This window comes from Mytilus edulis, chromosome 6, assembly GCF_963676685.1.
Source record: "Mytilus edulis chromosome 6, xbMytEdul2.2, whole genome shotgun sequence".
Taxonomy (NCBI): Eukaryota; Metazoa; Mollusca; class Bivalvia; order Mytilida; family Mytilidae; genus Mytilus; species Mytilus edulis.
This window is the reverse complement of record NC_092349.1, coordinates 78,947,715-78,965,207: the sequence shown is the minus strand read 5'-3', so window position 1 is coordinate 78,965,207 and position 17,493 is coordinate 78,947,715. Positions and strand designations below refer to the sequence as shown.

Here is a 17,493-nt window from a genome sequence, read left to right as displayed (position 1 = left end):
GTACCTTTTTTTCGCTTTGTGGTTTAGTGCTGCCAAAATGTTAACCCAACATTTTCTGTTCTGTGATTTATACTGATTGATGCTTCAGCAAGTAAACAAAAATCTTTGAATATTTTTAAATTGAAGCTGTTTATTATACATTGAAAATTAGAATATTATTAGCAACTATTAAAAAAATCTTGATGTCATGATTGTATCGTGTAGTTGTTCCAGACCATATGAGTATTTGGACCGTACGCGTACGGTCCGGACCGTATACGTATACTCGTACGGTCCGACCATACGCGTACGGTCGGACCGTATGAGTACACACGTACGGTCCAGCTGATCATACGTTTTGGGATCATGTGGGTTAAATTTAAACAAACATTTATCAAAATCTTTAGTTTTAGTTATACAAATTGTTATTATTACAAAATAGATGGCCGATGATAAAGTGAATAAGCGAACAATTGAAATTAAATATTTGCTTAATTGTATATCCGTGAATTCTATTTTGTTACTCTGGCCGAAGTTGACACTTGCTTCTAATAAGAACGTCGTATTTTTTTTACATTTACATGTTTTGTTAATGCATGTTCCTTTGCGTATGCATTTCTTTTGTAAAGTTCATAAATATTCTAAAACAATTGTCCTCCCACATTATGTTTACTTCCGATAACTTCAATTTCAATGAGCATACTGAGCTGCAATTAATGAATTACCGGCCTGTAAAATACAGGAGATTAACAGATTAAATAAGCGTGATCTTTTTAAATAGTTAAAATATTAAGTTTTTATGTCAAATGCTGTTGAACTTTTTATATTAATTGGAGATATAAGTCATGTTGATCTGTTATATACATTTGTATCTAATAAGCTTGACCAACTTCTTAATATCAGTCAGACCGTACGCGTACGGTCCGACCGTATGCGTATTTTGAAAAACTACGCATACGGTCCAGACCGTACGCGTACGGTCCAAATACTCATACAGTCTGGAACATAGTCATTCCGGAATCGATGAGAACGACGTCAACGGTCCGGTATTTAACGTTAAAGTACAATTTCCTGTTCACGATCGATCCGCCAATTTTGTCTTTACTGTTTACCTTTAGGTCTGTGTTCACTTGAATGCATAAACGTCAAAGTTTTTACATTATTCTAGTAAGTTACCTCTTAACTGGTCATGTAAACACTCCTATCCTGGTGTGAAACACTCTTGCACTGAAAATAAAAAAATACTGTTCTTCTTCTTCTTTTGGTTTCTAGCGATCCACAGGGGCTTGTTACAATTGCCGGGTTTACTATCCATACGAACCCCTTTTTTTAGGGGTTCGTATGGATAGTAAACCCGGCAATTGTAACAAGCCCCTGTGAGCGATCCTTCAATTATTGAAGATTATTCGCCGGGCGTCGACTATAAAATTTATAATTTACACTAATTTAGCAACAAAAAATCAAAAATAACAAAATCAAAAAATCAACATAACGTATGTACATTTGAAAAAATAAGTTGTGATAAAACTATATACATTTGATAACAGAATAGTTAGGGATAGAATATGGGGATTAGAGCAGATTCTGAGATCATACTCTTGAATCCCTCTACCGTACTGCATGATACTATTTGTTGTGGCAGATGATTCCAATTTATAACTGTTCGTGGATAAAATGAATATTTATAACTGTCTTTAGATGTTTGTATTTGCCTAAATGAGTGTGGATTGCTATGTCTGGTTCTATTGTCAAGTGGGATCAAAAGATTATGTGTAGGAACTGCAACAATTTCATGAATAATTTTGTAAAAGAAAACAAGTCTGTATCGTAAACGCCTAATTTCGAGTGGGTACCAATTTAGGTCTGTCATCATTTCAGTAACTGAGCTGGTGTTATGGAAGCGGTTGCATGAGAAGCGTGCTGCTCTTCTCTGAACTTTTTCAATTTGTAAATTTTGTTGTTTTTGATGTGGGTCCCAAATTGTTGAGCAGTACTCTAATTTTGGTCGGACAAGAGCTTTATATGCATGAGCTTTGACTTTCGGTGATGCTATTTTTAGGTTTCTACGAATAAATCCAAGGGACTGGTTTGCTTTTGATGTCATGTTATCTATATGTTTGTCCCATTTTAAGTTTGATTGAAGAGTTAGGCCTAAATATTTTGTAGAGTCAACTTTTTCTAAAGAGTGATTGTGTAATTTATAGGTAAAGTCTAAAGGTTTGCGTTTCTGAGTTACACTGAGAATGTTGCACTTGTCAGGGTGGAAATGCATGAGCCAGTCCTGCTCCCACCTGCCGGCCGCTTCTAAGTCAGACTGTAATTTAAGTGTGTCATCTGGTTTTTTAATTTCCCTATAAATAATGCTGTCATCTGCAAACAATCTTAATGTACTGTGTTCAATATATTCTGCCAAATCATTGATGAAGATTAAAAATAAAATTGGACCAAGCACTGTTCATCTGTTTCAGTAGCCTGAGTAGGCACAGGAGTTTGAAATCCTAGCAATAACGGTGTAAAAATATGCCAAACTCGACTATCACAGTAGAGCTTTTCTCTCGAAGCTCTACTGTGATAGTCGAGCAGGGGCGGATGCAGGAATTTTCGAAAGGGGGGGTGCTAACCCAGGGCAAAAGGGGGGGGGGGTGCAAAACATATGTCCCGATACAAATGCATTGATCGGCAAAAATAAAGGGGGAGTGCGCACCCCCGGAACCCCCCCCTGGATCCGCCACTGTCGAGTTAATATGAGGCAGGCATAACCTGTGAATGGGGACGAAGTCTGTATGTATCATTTTCTTACCTCAAACATGTTAATAAAGGAAACGGAAATACCGTAACGTTCCCGATTTCGGTTCTGTGGTTAGGGATTTAGCTGTGATGTTGTTTAAATTATGACGTCATATTCAATGTAAACAAAAGAAACACTTCCATCCGGTAACGTTTTTTTCAAATCAAATTATTATTAAAAATGAAATTGTATTGAGTTCCAAATAATTTATCTTATATTTTACTAGACTGATACATATAATTTTCTTTTCAAAGTCTCATGCAAACAAGACAGATTTCTGCGCAAATGCGGGGAAAACCGGAACAGGAACTAGATCTGAAAAAAAAGTTAACGATTTTGAGTTCATCAGTCAGGGGACTTACTGAAATAAGTGATTTTTAAATCACTTATTTGAGTAGCAAATTCGAGGTTTTGTCACAAATCAGGATTTTGTAGTTTTTTCAAAATTTTAAACACATAGGTTTAAATCATATTTTTTAATTAGTAAAATTAAAAAAATATGAACTTTTTGCTTCTTTTAAGTAGCAAGGTTTATGCCTTTGATGCTATCATTTAGCTGAAAATTCTATTTCAGTTGAAAAAATGCTATAATAATGGCTTTACATAATGAACTGATACTTTCTTAAAAGATTTTTCACAGCAGTGGGAGTATTTTTCCTGTGAAGTTCAAGGTTTCATTTTTCAGATTATGTAATAAAATTCTACTGTTCGCTATAAAAATTTCACTGTTCGGGGGTGTTGAAATTAGTGGGGGTTATTAAAAGAATGATACTTAAAGAAGTGATTTTTGGGAAGGAAATTGAGGTCTGATACTTAAACAAGTGATTTTTATGTCATTATCCTAGATTCAGTACAAGGTCATCACCTGAAATGACCTGGTCATCCTAGACAACACAGATGTTGGTTCTGATAAGTTTAGAAACATAATTAGTCCCTGGATCATTAGTATTCTATATTTAAAGCTACAATACAATTAAATCACTTCTTCTAGTTGTATTTAGTCCAAATAATACAACTTATCGCTATTTGTCCGCCATTACTGGATATTACACAGGTTCCCTTAAAAAATTGACATCACAAAACAAAATATCTGACGCCACAATAGAAAAGTGATTGTTGTATGCATCAAAAGTTCAAGCGACCGGGTCAGCAGGGATTAGCGATAAGGTGTATTATTAGGTCTTGAAAGGCTATTATAATTTTAACGAAACTAATGATGTATATATATATTGTCCCTTTGAAAAATGTAACATACATACGTTATCACAGTTCTTTGATTTTTTAGTCTACAATAACAAATGTATGTTTTTTTCCTGTAATAGCCCTGACGGGTTATTGCTAGGATTTCAAACATATTCCAAACTCGACTTTCACAGTAGATCTTATCTCGAAGAGACGAAAGAAGCTCTACTGTGATAGTCGAGTTTGGCATATTTTACACCATTATTGCTAGGATTTCAAACTCATGTGCAGTAGGGTAAAAAAAGACCTAAAAACGTATGAGCATTTACTGTACCCTAGACCAAATAATCTGTCTCTTGTGTGGGTACATTTGTTATTTCATTTTTTCTTTTCATCATGTGGCTATTTCATTTTTTAATTTTTTTTTGCGTCCTTACCAATATATTTAAGAATACAGCAAAAAAAATGTCATTTCTGCATGGAGAGTTGAATTTTATATCAAAGAAAACTGGCCTTTTTTGTAGATAAAACTAGATACATGTAGCTGACATGGTTTAAATTAAAGTAAGACCTCTAATTTCCCTGTATCAAGTCATCTATCTATATAAAATCATCGATGCATTGCAATATGACCTTTTACATTGAAGGGTTAAACTTGCATTAAGGTGGCTCCTGGGTACAAAAATTTCAGCAAAAAATTAAAACCTTTTTTTTTCATTACAAGATTTATATTTTACACTATTAGTTATTACTTTATGATATGGAACAAAAATCAACCCAAAAAATTGATTCGGTTTAGCCCCAGATGGCTTTTAAAATGTTTATGTCATTGAAAAAGCTCCAAATTATCTCCCTTTGGTGCAAAAATGTCATTTTTGGCATTAAATTTGAAATATCTTTTTTAACTATATTTTTTATTATTGTTTTCAAATAAGCTGTACATAAACTAAATAATTGTAAAATTTAAGCAATTTCTGTAATTAGGTTATTTTTTTATTTCGATATTACATCTATTTCTCCTATTAGTTCAACAGAAAAAAAGGACATTAACAAAAATGTATGCTTCTTCCAGAGGCAGAATGTGAGCTTAAATGAACGGTGACCCCATCTTTTTATTTCATATCTCTTTTAAGTATATGATAAAGTTCGTTTATAAAAAAATATAGCGAAATCCTATATAAGAAAAAAAAATTGATTTATACCAAGGAGCCGTGTTCAGTCAGGCCCTTTAACATAAAGTAAAGGAATATATGGAGTAAACCTAATCTCACACAAAGTCAATGCATAGAAAAAAATGTAATGATCAATGTCAAAGTTTTTATTCTTGTTCTTTATCTTGATAGTTACTGGAGTGTCTTCAACAATAAAAGAATCATTAATACCATAAAACAAGGTCAAGATGGTCCTTAGCTGCTTAGTGACGACTTAAGCAGTACTAGTACAATCAAAATACTGCACTTTCACTATATTTAAATCTAGTAAAAAAAAATTTTTTTAAAAAGTCTTAAGCACAATACAAGGCAAGAATAGATCGACAGACAGATCCGGTTTTAATGATTATGAGATTTACGATTTTGCTTTATCCTACATATCGGTCTACTTTTAATGATGTCCCTGTGAAACCGTAAAGTCTTAAATTACAATCTATGTTTTAGCTTTGAGGCCAGAATAATGTCGAAAAAATAGCTAAATATTAATTGCGTTTCAATGTAAAAAAGTCTGGGAAACGCTCAGAATGTACGATTTTGCGTTATTCTTCTCAGAGCCTCTGAGGGCCTTGAGCAACCCCTTGACCCCTCGCCAAAAATTTTTGTCTCAGCAAATATATTTTGCCTCACTATCAAAAGAGGCTAGTTACGGCCCTAAAATACTTAATTACAATCCAAATTCAGACCTGTCATGCCTGTATCAGGCACTAATATTGTGTCCATTTTTGCCCCAACTGTTCAGGGTTGGACCTCTGCGGTCATATCTAGCTGCACTCGGCAAATCAATTTATTATTTATTAACCAAGGGTTTTCCATTTCCCTCAAGACACTTCACTTACTTGACAATGCTTGACCCACATCTTAAGACTTTTTGTCCATTATCAATTGTTTAACTAACATGTTTAACATGTTTATTGTTATATAATTATGAACAAAAATTCTGACTAACTAGTATTTTTATATTTTTACAGTGAATGATGGCAAAAGTTTTTCTTAAAGAAGATAGGTATGGAGAAAAACTGCTGAAAACTTTGAATGTTTTAAGAAAAGAAAGAAAATATAGTGATTTTTACATAGAGACTAACTCTGGTCTAGTCCCAGTTCACCGTGTCGTGTTAGCTGCTGCAGAGAGCTGCCATTTGAAGTCAAAAGGTTTTCTATGTGGTGATATAAATACATTTGATTTAACAGAATTTAATAAGAAAATTGTAGAGACATTAGTATCCTATTTATATACTGGAGAAGTAGATCTTACTGGTGATTCAGACATTAAGGATTTTGTAAATCTCTGCAAAAAGTTAGACTTCCAATCTCTACTGAATCGAAAAGAATTTCAAAAGGGCAATAGTAATGCAGTATCAAAAAAGCACACAAATGAGTTGTTTGAGATCAATACAGTTAACAATCAGGACTCAGAGAGTGAACCACACCCAATTTACTTAGCTACGAATCGGGATGGACAAATGTTTGTTAAATCTGTTTCTACTGTACATTCTAATGATAATCACATGAACCATGATAATCATGATATTCAAAACACTAACGTATCAAATACTCCTAAATTACCGGAATCGACAGAAGGGCGTTCATTACAAGACTTTATTATCAAACAGGAACCAAATAGTGATGAAGATAATTCTGATAATGAGTTAGATTCTATGGAAGAAGAATCAGGTTTGTCGCAATCTAATAAATTCAAACAAAAAAGACCAAATAAGAAAACTTTGGAAGGGAAAAATAAAAAGTTAAAAAGTACAACGGAATCTGTTAAACAATATGCTGAACAGTTAGTATCTAAAGTAGTAGGAATGGGGGAGGAAGGTGGTGATGTTGAGGAAGATTTAGGGGATAACGATGATAATGATGATGATGCTGGTGATGCTGATGACCAGGAGGAAAGTCACAAGGATTTTGTTATAAAAGAAGAACAAGACACAGTAAGTTTTTTCTGATTGTTTATGCCGTCACCTTTGCCATTCTAGAGACATGCCCATTTAATAATAGAAAATTGCTGGTTTCTGTTCTCTAATCGATATACACATGAACATGATGTACACTAGGAAGATGTGGTATGAGTGCCAATGAGACAACTCTTTATCCAAGTCTAACTCTCCATCTAACTTTAGATTGCCTCAACCAAATATAATATATGAAACTTATACACAATGCTTATTACCACAAAACTCAGATCAAGTACAAATTTGGGTAGCATCACTTTTACAGTTCCGGAGTTATGTCCCTTTATGACTATATGCAAGCAGGGGCATCATCTGTGTCCCAAGGACACATTCCCCATTTATTTTTAATAAACCATTCTTTAAAAAATTGTTTATTTATAAAAAAAAAAAAAGAAGATGTGGTTTGATTGCCAATGAAACAACTCTCACAAGAGACCAAATGACACAGAAATTAACAACTTTAGGTCAATATAGCCTTCAACACTGAGCATACTGCACAATCAGCTATAAAAGGTCTTGAAATGATGTATGCATGGTATTGAACAGTTCAATTGAAAAAAATACACCTTTGGCTTTTACTGCTCTTTGATCATGTCATGCATGTTGATCAGGTTGCTGTCTGTAGGACACATTTCCTGTGACCGTTCTCAATTTTACCTTCATTTGACAAAATTGTATAAGACATGATGATTTATTTTGAAAAAAAAAATTGTTATAATTCCTTGGTCTGTGAGCATGGTGAGGTTCATTTGTTCTTTGTTAATTGCTTAAAATTATCTTTTATTACCATACATGTATTACAACAGTGTATACATGTACATGTGCAATGTTCATTTAAGTTGTACATGTATGTTACATGTATGTGCTTGCAATACATAATGATACATCAGAAATATATACTTGCATGTTTTGAATACATTTAATTGTACATGTAATGAAATAAATAATTGTTTGGTGCACATGAAAGCAACAATGAATAAATTATGATATAAATTGGTTAAAAGATATTGGCCAAGATAGCCATTTTTTATGGTTTCCTGAGTCAGGTGGTGAAAGTGTCATGTCAAAAGTATTTCAATCTTTGTTGTATAAAGTTCTGGATGGCAAGTTTAATGTTGTAAAAGAGCATAAGGTTTACAAATGTATGTTTTCCCCCGGTGGACCCGAAATTTGGTTAGATAAGTTTATATATTAAACTTGTGAATTAAAACAGAAAATGTAAAAAATAGTATAGTCTATTTGCGGCTTTCCCTTAACACCATTTGCGAGTATTGTCTTGAGGAAGCTATAAGAATTGAGTGTGAGACTGCATTCTTCCAGGATAATCCCGGCCTTTTTATACCAAGATGGCAGAGTAAATTTTGGGCATCTGTCAACACATATATTGCGATACATGTATCTTCTCTAACGACAATGGATCCTTTATGGAAAAATAAATGTAACACAGACCACCAACTGCATGTTATAATGTAATTGACTTTAATGAAGGAAACAAACATGACAAAATAGTGTTTAGACAAATATACCACCAAGCAGTATTGTCCATTGATGACACAGAGGTAACTATATTTTTACATTTAATAATATGAAAGTAAATGTATTCATGAACAAAAAGCATACCTGCATGCGATCTCTTTCTGAAATGTTTGGAAGTTTTCATGGCTTCAAGATACTGTAAATTAAGAAATTAGTTTGTACATTTATTTGATCATCCCTTGTTCATGTAGTACTTTATATTTTTTAATCTATTCAAATATTAAAAACAATTCTGTTACTTACAGTAATAATTATATGTATTTGTAGTAAATTTTTACACAAAATATTCAACTTTCCTACCTTTTTTAGCTCACCTGGCCCAAAGGGCCAAGTGAGCTTTTCTCATCACTTGGCGTCCGTCGTCCGTTGTCCATAAAATTTTACAAAAATCTTCTCCTCTGAAACTACTGGGCCAAATTTAACCAAACATGGCGAAAATCATTATTAGGGTATCTAGTTTAAAATTGTGTCCGGTGACCCGGCCAACCAACCAAGATGGCCACCATGGCTAAAAATAGAACATAGGGGTAAAATGCAGTTTTTAGCTTATAACTCAAAAACCAAAGCATTTAGAGCAAATCTGGGGTAAAACTGTTTATCAGGTCAAGATCTATATGCCCTGAAATTTTCAGATGAATCGGACAATCCGTTGTTAGGTTGCTGCCTCTGAATTGGTAATTTTAAGGAAATTTCGCTGTTTTTGGTTATTATCTTGAATATTATTATAGATAGAGATAAACTATAAACAGTAATAATGTACATGATGTACAGCAAAGTAAAACCTAAATAACAAATGAATAAGTCATCATGACCAAAAAGGTCAATTGACCCCTTAAAGGGATAATTCGCGATTTTTCACTTTTCATCTTATTATGTTCATAATACCATAAAAAACATATTCACCAAGTTTTATTTTGATATGAAATCTAATAAAGAAGAAAATTGGGAATTATTAATTTTATTTTTTGAAACTTCCTGACTTATGTGACGTAGTTTAAGTCTTTGATGCATGCCGGGAGTGAAAATATCTCATTTAAGTCTTGTTCGTTAACCATCTAATAACGCGATTTAAAGCGCATCGACGACTTTTGGTGTAGCTATTAACCAACGAAAAATAAGTGATAGCCATGCAACTTTTAAAATAAGATCGTGTGGATTTTTTAAAACGAATTTTAATAATAAAAGTAAATCATACAATAGAACATTTTTATGATTTTTTTTCTAAAAATACTTTAAACAAACATACGAAACTGACATGATCGATAGTGTATTAAAAATACATGTTTGTATTCTGACCTTTTTGCTTCAATCCAGCAATCATTTTCACTTGCTTGTACGGTGGAAACAATAAAATGTGTATTGTTTTGTGACACCTAAAGAATGTGGAATGCGTAGTTTAACTCAAGGTAATTAAAAGATTAGCATTATGTAATTCTCATCTTTTGATCCTCATTCAGGTGAAATCTAGGCGTCACGGTTCACTGGCATTTCAGGTGTGAACAACATTTCGTATCAATTGTAAACGGGAGTCAGACAAAGTTTCAGACACATGAATGTAAAAAAAAAAAATTAAAATTAAATAACGGGAATAAAAAATCGCACAATAACTGGATAGCTGTTGTATATTTTTATATTTTGCATAAGATCACTTTTAATGAATTATGACTTTTGATTACTTTAGTAACGATAAAATACTGAATTATTTTAATTGAAGAATTTATAAATAAAATTGCCTTCTAAACACGAGTTTATGAACTAAAAATTGTACTATTTCAAATTAGGAACGGCAGCCTTAAATATTTCAAACAGATCATTAACAATTGCAATTATATAATTTAGTCCATCCAAAGTGATCTTTAATTACCTATTTAGGAATTAAACTGCTCATCAAAATATTTTAAATCTCACAACACATGAATACTTCAGATATTTGAAAAAAGATGTTTTAAAAAATTGACAGGAAATTAAAGGATCTAATTGGAATGGAATCAACAAATTACGAACAGATATGCTTTTCAAGTGTGAAAAACATCAACAAAATTTATACATAATCGGGAATGTCCTTCTTAAAATACTCTTTGTCTCACACCGTAACTATATATAATACTTTAGCTATTTGACCAACGATGGTTTAAAAAAAATGAACGAATTAAATGTCATCTTTCCCTGTTTTTTAATGTAATTATAAGTCTGTTTCAACTGGCAAGAATACCACTAAAACGGACAAGCAGTTTATTCTTTAAATTGCTGTCATTGAATATCAAGAGAGAAAATAAATCCCGAAATTAATTTGAAACTTTGATACTCTATAGTTTTCCTGGAAAATATTCACATCCCTCGGTATTAGTGTACTTCCAGTTGCGTATATATTACATGCATGTCGGAACAATTGTGATGATGGCGAATTTCTTTCTTTTTTCGAGAACAATCTAAGTGATATATAAATGTCCATAACTTCGATGAGCCAAATAAAGTTATATATCGACCTGTATTTAAATCTCTTCTTCTTCTTCTTTTGGTATACTATAGTCTATCGTCATTTGATGATTACATACTGCATGTTGGCATACGTGGACTTGTCATTTTACAAAACTTTTACCCCAATTTACGCAAAATGTATGTTTCTTTCTTATGTTCTATGTATACATGTATATGTTTTAATTTGCGCTATAGGTCCGTAACTTATAATCCAGGCGTATATACGAATGGTCGACAAGTGCGTACATTTTTTTAAATCAATATTTCTGGCCTTCGCCATTGACAACGAGTATATATTACATTTTACCAAATTTACCCTTGGAAAAAATACGTATATAGATTTTTATTTCATCAAATCTGTTTGGTTTTTTTTGGGTATTATTTATATTTTTATAAATAATTTTCTTTTCACCAGAAATGTTATTCATAAACAAGCGTATGAGTTTAGTAATATCACTTTCGGACGGGTACGTCTAAACACCGCTCAGGACCTCCTGAGTGCACTCAGGACATACAAAGTGCACTCAGGACCCTTTATAGTCATCGTATCTGCACACAGGATGGATGTTTATATTCGTTATAACCTTCTAATTTTAGAGTTAAATTTTGGTAAAATTTAAAATCGAACTTAGATGGATATGTTAATTTTAATGAAATAATGAGGGACACGTGTCACTCATTACACAACTACTGAGCCGTGAATTATCCAATCAACAAAATTGATTGGATTATCTTTATTGCTGGTTATGGATTGTGTTGTTAGTACAGTGTTACCTTTAAAATGGATATGCATAGAGAAAATTTAAAAAAAAAAACTCATTCAATGTACTTTTTCAGTTTATTTTTCATGATGACGGCTAAATAAATTTAGTTGTGTTTTGCAGTTCATGAATAAAGAAAATAAAAATTCATATTATTTTATAGTTGCCTTTTCCTGTAACAAGTTCGATTTTTTTTATTTCAAAATGATTCTTTTCTCTCTCTTCAAATAAAGTTATAAATATACAAAAGCAATGTTCACTGAACATAAAATTTTATTGAATTTGTATATCTTTATTCTCAACAAACCATATACATAGGTATAGAGAATACAATAATGTACAATATTTATAATTTAACCTTAACAACACAGGTCAGTTTTTATTGATATGGTTTTGTAAAGTCTAATATCTTGGCTGCGTACGTGCTGTCCTTGGTCTATTCCTATGGTTTGGCTTACGAGCATGTTTCGGAAAGGCGGGGTTCCAAATCGTGCAAGGGCTGTATAGCCAGTCAAGGTTGTTAAAAACTTCCATTTATTAATAAAAAAAAAAATTTTGGGGGGGGGGGCACTTCAGAATCTGTGCACGGAGCTCAGTCGTGGTTTGAACGGATTTCGTCTCAATAAATAGTCTTCGAAATAATCTTTCTCGCTGTACCAAAATTATTTTTTTTTTTATAATTTAGTTTAGAATATTACTACAATCTAACTTACAAATTGTTTAGAAATAATACCCAAAATATCATAATTTTCAGAAAACGGAGAGGTTAACGGAGACAAATTCATTTTTCAGAATTTATTTTCACATTGAAATTCGTTCAAGGCTTGTATCACTGGACAAGAACGACTTTAATGAGAGAAAACCCATTACCTAATGCGGATTTCTTAAAACATTTAGAAAATAGATCAAAACACACACGTACATACACAGTTATATAAATAAGAATTAAAACGCAAAAATCTATTTTTAGTGAGTGATCAGATTAACTGTTAGCTTGAAAGTAAATTTTAACTCCAAGTCAGGAGCCTGTAATTCAGTGGTTGTCGTTTGTTCCTGTGTTACATATTTGTTTTTCGTTCATTTTTTTATATGAATAAGGCCGTTCGGTTTCTCGTTTGAATTGTTTAACATTGTCATTTCAGAGCCTTTTATAGCTGACTATGCGGTATGGGCTTTGCTCATTGTTGAAGACCGTACGGTGACCTATAGTTAATTTTCTGTGTCATTTTGGTCTCTTGTGAAGAGTTGTCACATTGGCAATCATACCACATCTTTTTTTTTTTTTTTTTATATAAATGGCGTTTCACCGATTCTTTTTTTTAGTATGGAACAATGCAATTAAAGTCTATTGTAATATATAGAGAGATATGAAAATACGAAAGAATTATTCATCTTATTTTTTTAACTAGGAATAAAATCCATAAACAGCAATAAAGATAATCCAATCAATTTTGTTGATTGGATATTGATTGGATAATTCACGGCTCGGTAGTTGTGTAATCAGTGACACGTGCCCTCATTATTTTATAAGAATAAACATATCTATCTAAGTTCGATTTCAAATTCTACCGAAATTAAACTTTTAAGTGAGAAGCGTATAACGAATATAAACATCCATCCTGTGTGCAGATACGATGACTATAAAGGGTCCTGAGTGCTCTTTGTATGTCCTAAGTGCACTCAGGAGGTCCTGAGCGGTGTTTAGACGTACCGCTTTCGGACACGCAAGATAGAGATCTATATTATACACCTAATAGTTCAAAATGGAAAGTTATAAGTTATCGGCCGTGTACACTTATCAATACACTAAGAAGTGAAACGATGCATGAATTTGCAAACTCGACAGGAAATCGCTTGAATACCTGGACGTGTCACCTCACACCCCCTACAATATCTTTGGGAGTAATACCTTTAGCCATGCGAGTGATCAGTGGAGCGAAGATCCTAATTTATTTGAATAAAGTTTATTACATAAAAGAATTATGAACTAATTAGATTTCCGAAAACAATTCAAGTTTCACGGAAGACTTATTTATGATTTGAAATTTTGACTTTTTCACTATTAAATTCCTATATTATCAGTCTAAAAATAACAGATCATGGTTATTTAAAAAAAAAGAAGAAAATTTTCCGTATCAAGTTAGTTAACTAGTTAACTAGTCGGATAAAACAACCATACGATTGACGAGATATCGACACGCAATTACGACTACATCGGGTTACTGTAGTTTTGGTCCTTAGACATATCGTGACTGCAAATCGGAGAAGGTGACAAAATGGCTGACCGCAGAGAATTGATACTCTAAATTTAAAATCGATGGTGATCTCTTATCTAGCAGAATAAAACTTTAATATCTATGAATTTGAGCATTTTTATACAGAATAAACATAATATCAATTTTTGATTTTTTTGCGAAGTTTCCCTTTAAGGAGTTATTGCCCTTTATAGTCAATTTTTAACAATTTAAAATTTGTAAATTTTCCCTAACATTATCTACTGTAACTACTGGGCCAAGTTTATTATAGAGATAATTGCAAGCAGCAAGAAAGATCAGTAAAGTTAGATCTACAAACATATCACCATCACAAAAACACAATTTTGTTATGAATCCATCTGTGTCATTTGTTAAGTATTCACATAGACCATGTAGACCAAGGTGAGCGACACAGGCTCTTTTAATAGAGCCTCTAGTTTATAACAATTTTAATGGGTTTCCTTGAACATTGTACACACATTTTTATCAAGTTTTCACATGCAATGTTATTTTTCAGGTTACCAAAGTGGATTTCAAATGGCCAAGGATCCAAGAGTTATATACATGTATAATGTATATGAATACACCAAGACAACTTATTTTTTTCTGCATAAACCTGATGTAGACTACAGTGTTCCTGACTCATCAAGAACGGTTTTGATAGGTGAATCAAATTTTGTTACAAATTTCAATTCAATAAAATATAAGACATATATCAGACCGTTTTTATTATGCAGTCACTGTAAAGGATGTACTCATGCATACTAATGAAGATCTGTTTGAAATTTATTTCATTCTTTTTTCACATTATTTTGGCAACTACAATTTTCATTGTGACGTCACACACATGCACCCCATTTTTTTATTTGAATTAGATTTGATTTTTAAGTTTTGATGTTTTGACGCTAGTGAATACCGTAGTAACTACTTACACCACTCAGCCACCAAGGCCCCTATTGGAATAAGAACATTGCTATATAAAAATAAGGAGTAGAGGTATTTTTGTCGCAGACAACTTTCCACCAAAGTTCAAATAAAGTAAGCAACTGTATTGCCTTCAATAATGATAAAAACCCATACCCTATCATGCCTATAGTCTGGCTATAAATTATAAAAGGCCTTGACATGAAAAATAAACACTAATTCAATCGAGAAAAGTAACTGCCTAATTTATAACAAAGCAATAACAGAAAAGAAATATAACTGACATGAACCAACAACAACAACTGAACCACAGGCTATTGACTTGGGATAGTCACATAAAGATGTGGTAGGGTTCAACATGTTTGTGAGTGGTCAATCATCCCCTAACATGCCTAACCTGGAACAGTGGTGTAACAGCACAGCATAAGAACAAACTATCAAAATCTGTTAAATAAGACATTACTCATTAGATCAATACAAAGTGGAAAAAATTCAAACATAAACACAGACGAGACAAGGTTCACAAAGCAAAAAAAGCGTGTCATATTAAAATCTTTATTAAAACACAGTTGCCTATAAATTCTAAATGATTTTTTGTAATACTAGTTCATAGTGAACTTAAACATTCATGACATTATAATTTATTTTAAAGATGGGAAAAAGATTTGAAATGAGATTGAAAGCCCTACCATCAGCACAGAGTCAAGATACTACAGAATTGAACAAAAAACAAAAACACGCGAAAGTAAACCGTGAAAGACGAGCAAAGTGGAATGAACAACAGAAACAAGAAAATAAAGAAAGAAGTAGAATAAGGATGCGTAATATGCGTGAAAGGAAAAAATTAGAGCATATTAAAAAGTCTGTAAGTAAAAACATTCTGACATGTCTGACAAGACATGAACTAAAGAAAGAAGAAGAGAGAAAAAGAGTGCAAAGAGAAAAAAAGAGGCAATACAGAGAAACCCTGTTTCCACAAAAGAAAAGAAGAATAAAAGAAAAAGACCAAAAGAAGAAAAGTTGAACTATAGAAAACAAAACTAAACAAGCTGGCAGTTCAACAATGTTATTAAATGGACACAACATCCAATATAATTTTAAATACAGATAGTAACATAGTACCTGTTCAAAATGATAAATGCCACCAAGTGTCAAAACCATAGGCAAAACCAGTGTCAAAACCATAGGCAAAACCAGTGTCAAAACCATAGGCCAAACCAGTGTCAAAACCATAGGCCAAACCAATAAGCAGGGTCAAATCAGCTTTGCCTTGAAGTCCTTCTAAAAGGTAAAAAACATTGAACAGAAACGAAAAAAGGATACTGTTTCAAAGGATACTACAGATTCTGTTAAAAAAATTCTTGTACGTGAAGACATATTGTACCAAATATTAAAGCTATGAAAGCAAATACAGAAGACCATCAATCTGTGCTTCAGAAGTCAATGACAGAAGTATTTTTAAGATTGGAAAGCAGAAAACCAAAGAAAGTATAATTACAGAATCAGAGAAAACTAATCTAGTGTCTATGTCATGTATGTGAATATTGTGAAAATGTGAATTTGAAAATCATGACTTTTAACCATTTTGCAGTATGTACATGATTTAAGAATAAACAACAATTACATAAGTTAAGAATTACATGAATTAGAGAGATAAGCTGTAAATATGATTTTTTTGTGACAAAAATGGGGTTTAATTTAACAAAATTACTTTTATAGAAGGAAAATATGTGAATTGTGGAACAGAGAATCCAAGTAAAATAATGAAACCACTAATTTTACCGTACTGAAGAACTAAAATGGCAAAAATGGGATTTGGTTACATTTGTTTCCCCAGCTCAACAGTTGTTTGTTCAACTATTGGATAAACTGCGGTTCCTACTATATCATTTGTTTGTTGCAATAAAATCAGTTTAGAACATTAAACAGTAGACTCCCAGACAAAATTGTCGTTCTCAAAATTGATTTTGCAGAAAACTTTTCTTGCTTTTCCAAAAACGGTATCCAAGTAGCCTATTGGGTCAAAGACTCTGTAATCATGGTAACAAGATATCAGTTTAAAAACTAAGAATGCAACTATTCAACTGTAGATGACATCATCAGCAATGATTTACATCATGATGTCCATCCAAATTAAAAATTTACAGAAGTGATTATTAAGTTTTTTAGGGATGACAGACAATGAAAGAAGAATAGATGTAGAAAAAATGTTCATTCTTTCTGATATTTTACTGCCTCAGTCGTGTTTTCTGTTCAAATCAGTTGCCTTTTTGCTTATATATATATCATGCTACAATGTGTAGATCTGTCAATGTTAGGAAAGAATCAATACCCCTGAAAGTCTGATAGTATTTTATAACTTTAATGCATGATGATTTTGTTCAATTAAGAATTAAATGCTTCTTTTTGTAAATTTATTGGGGT

At 32.4% G+C, this 17,493-nt stretch overlaps 1 protein-coding gene and 1 long non-coding RNA gene across 6 annotated transcripts in view; both read left to right on the top strand.

The window, feature by feature from the left end:
• Positions 1 to 991: 991 nt before the first annotated feature.
• The window catches only part of LOC139528533 (zinc finger protein 652-B-like), a 38,452-nt gene continuing 21,950 nt past the window's right edge, over positions 992 to 17,493 (top strand). For 3 of the 5 annotated variants that reach the window (XM_071324560.1, XM_071324562.1, XM_071324563.1), the window contains exons 1-2: positions 992 to 1,146; positions 6,129 to 7,094. In XM_071324560.1, coding sequence (XP_071180661.1) covers positions 6,132 to 7,094 — 963 coding nt within the window. In that variant the 5' untranslated portion in view covers positions 992 to 1,146; positions 6,129 to 6,131. The remainder of the gene's footprint in view (positions 1,147 to 6,128; positions 7,095 to 17,493) is intronic. The other 2 variants (XM_071324564.1, XM_071324561.1) reach the window with 2 other exon arrangements.
• LOC139528537 (uncharacterized) lies at positions 7,695 to 15,842 on the top strand. Its single transcript, XR_011665621.1, has 3 exons — positions 7,695 to 8,674; positions 14,663 to 14,809; positions 15,722 to 15,842. It is a non-coding gene; the product is annotated as an uncharacterized lncRNA (long non-coding RNA).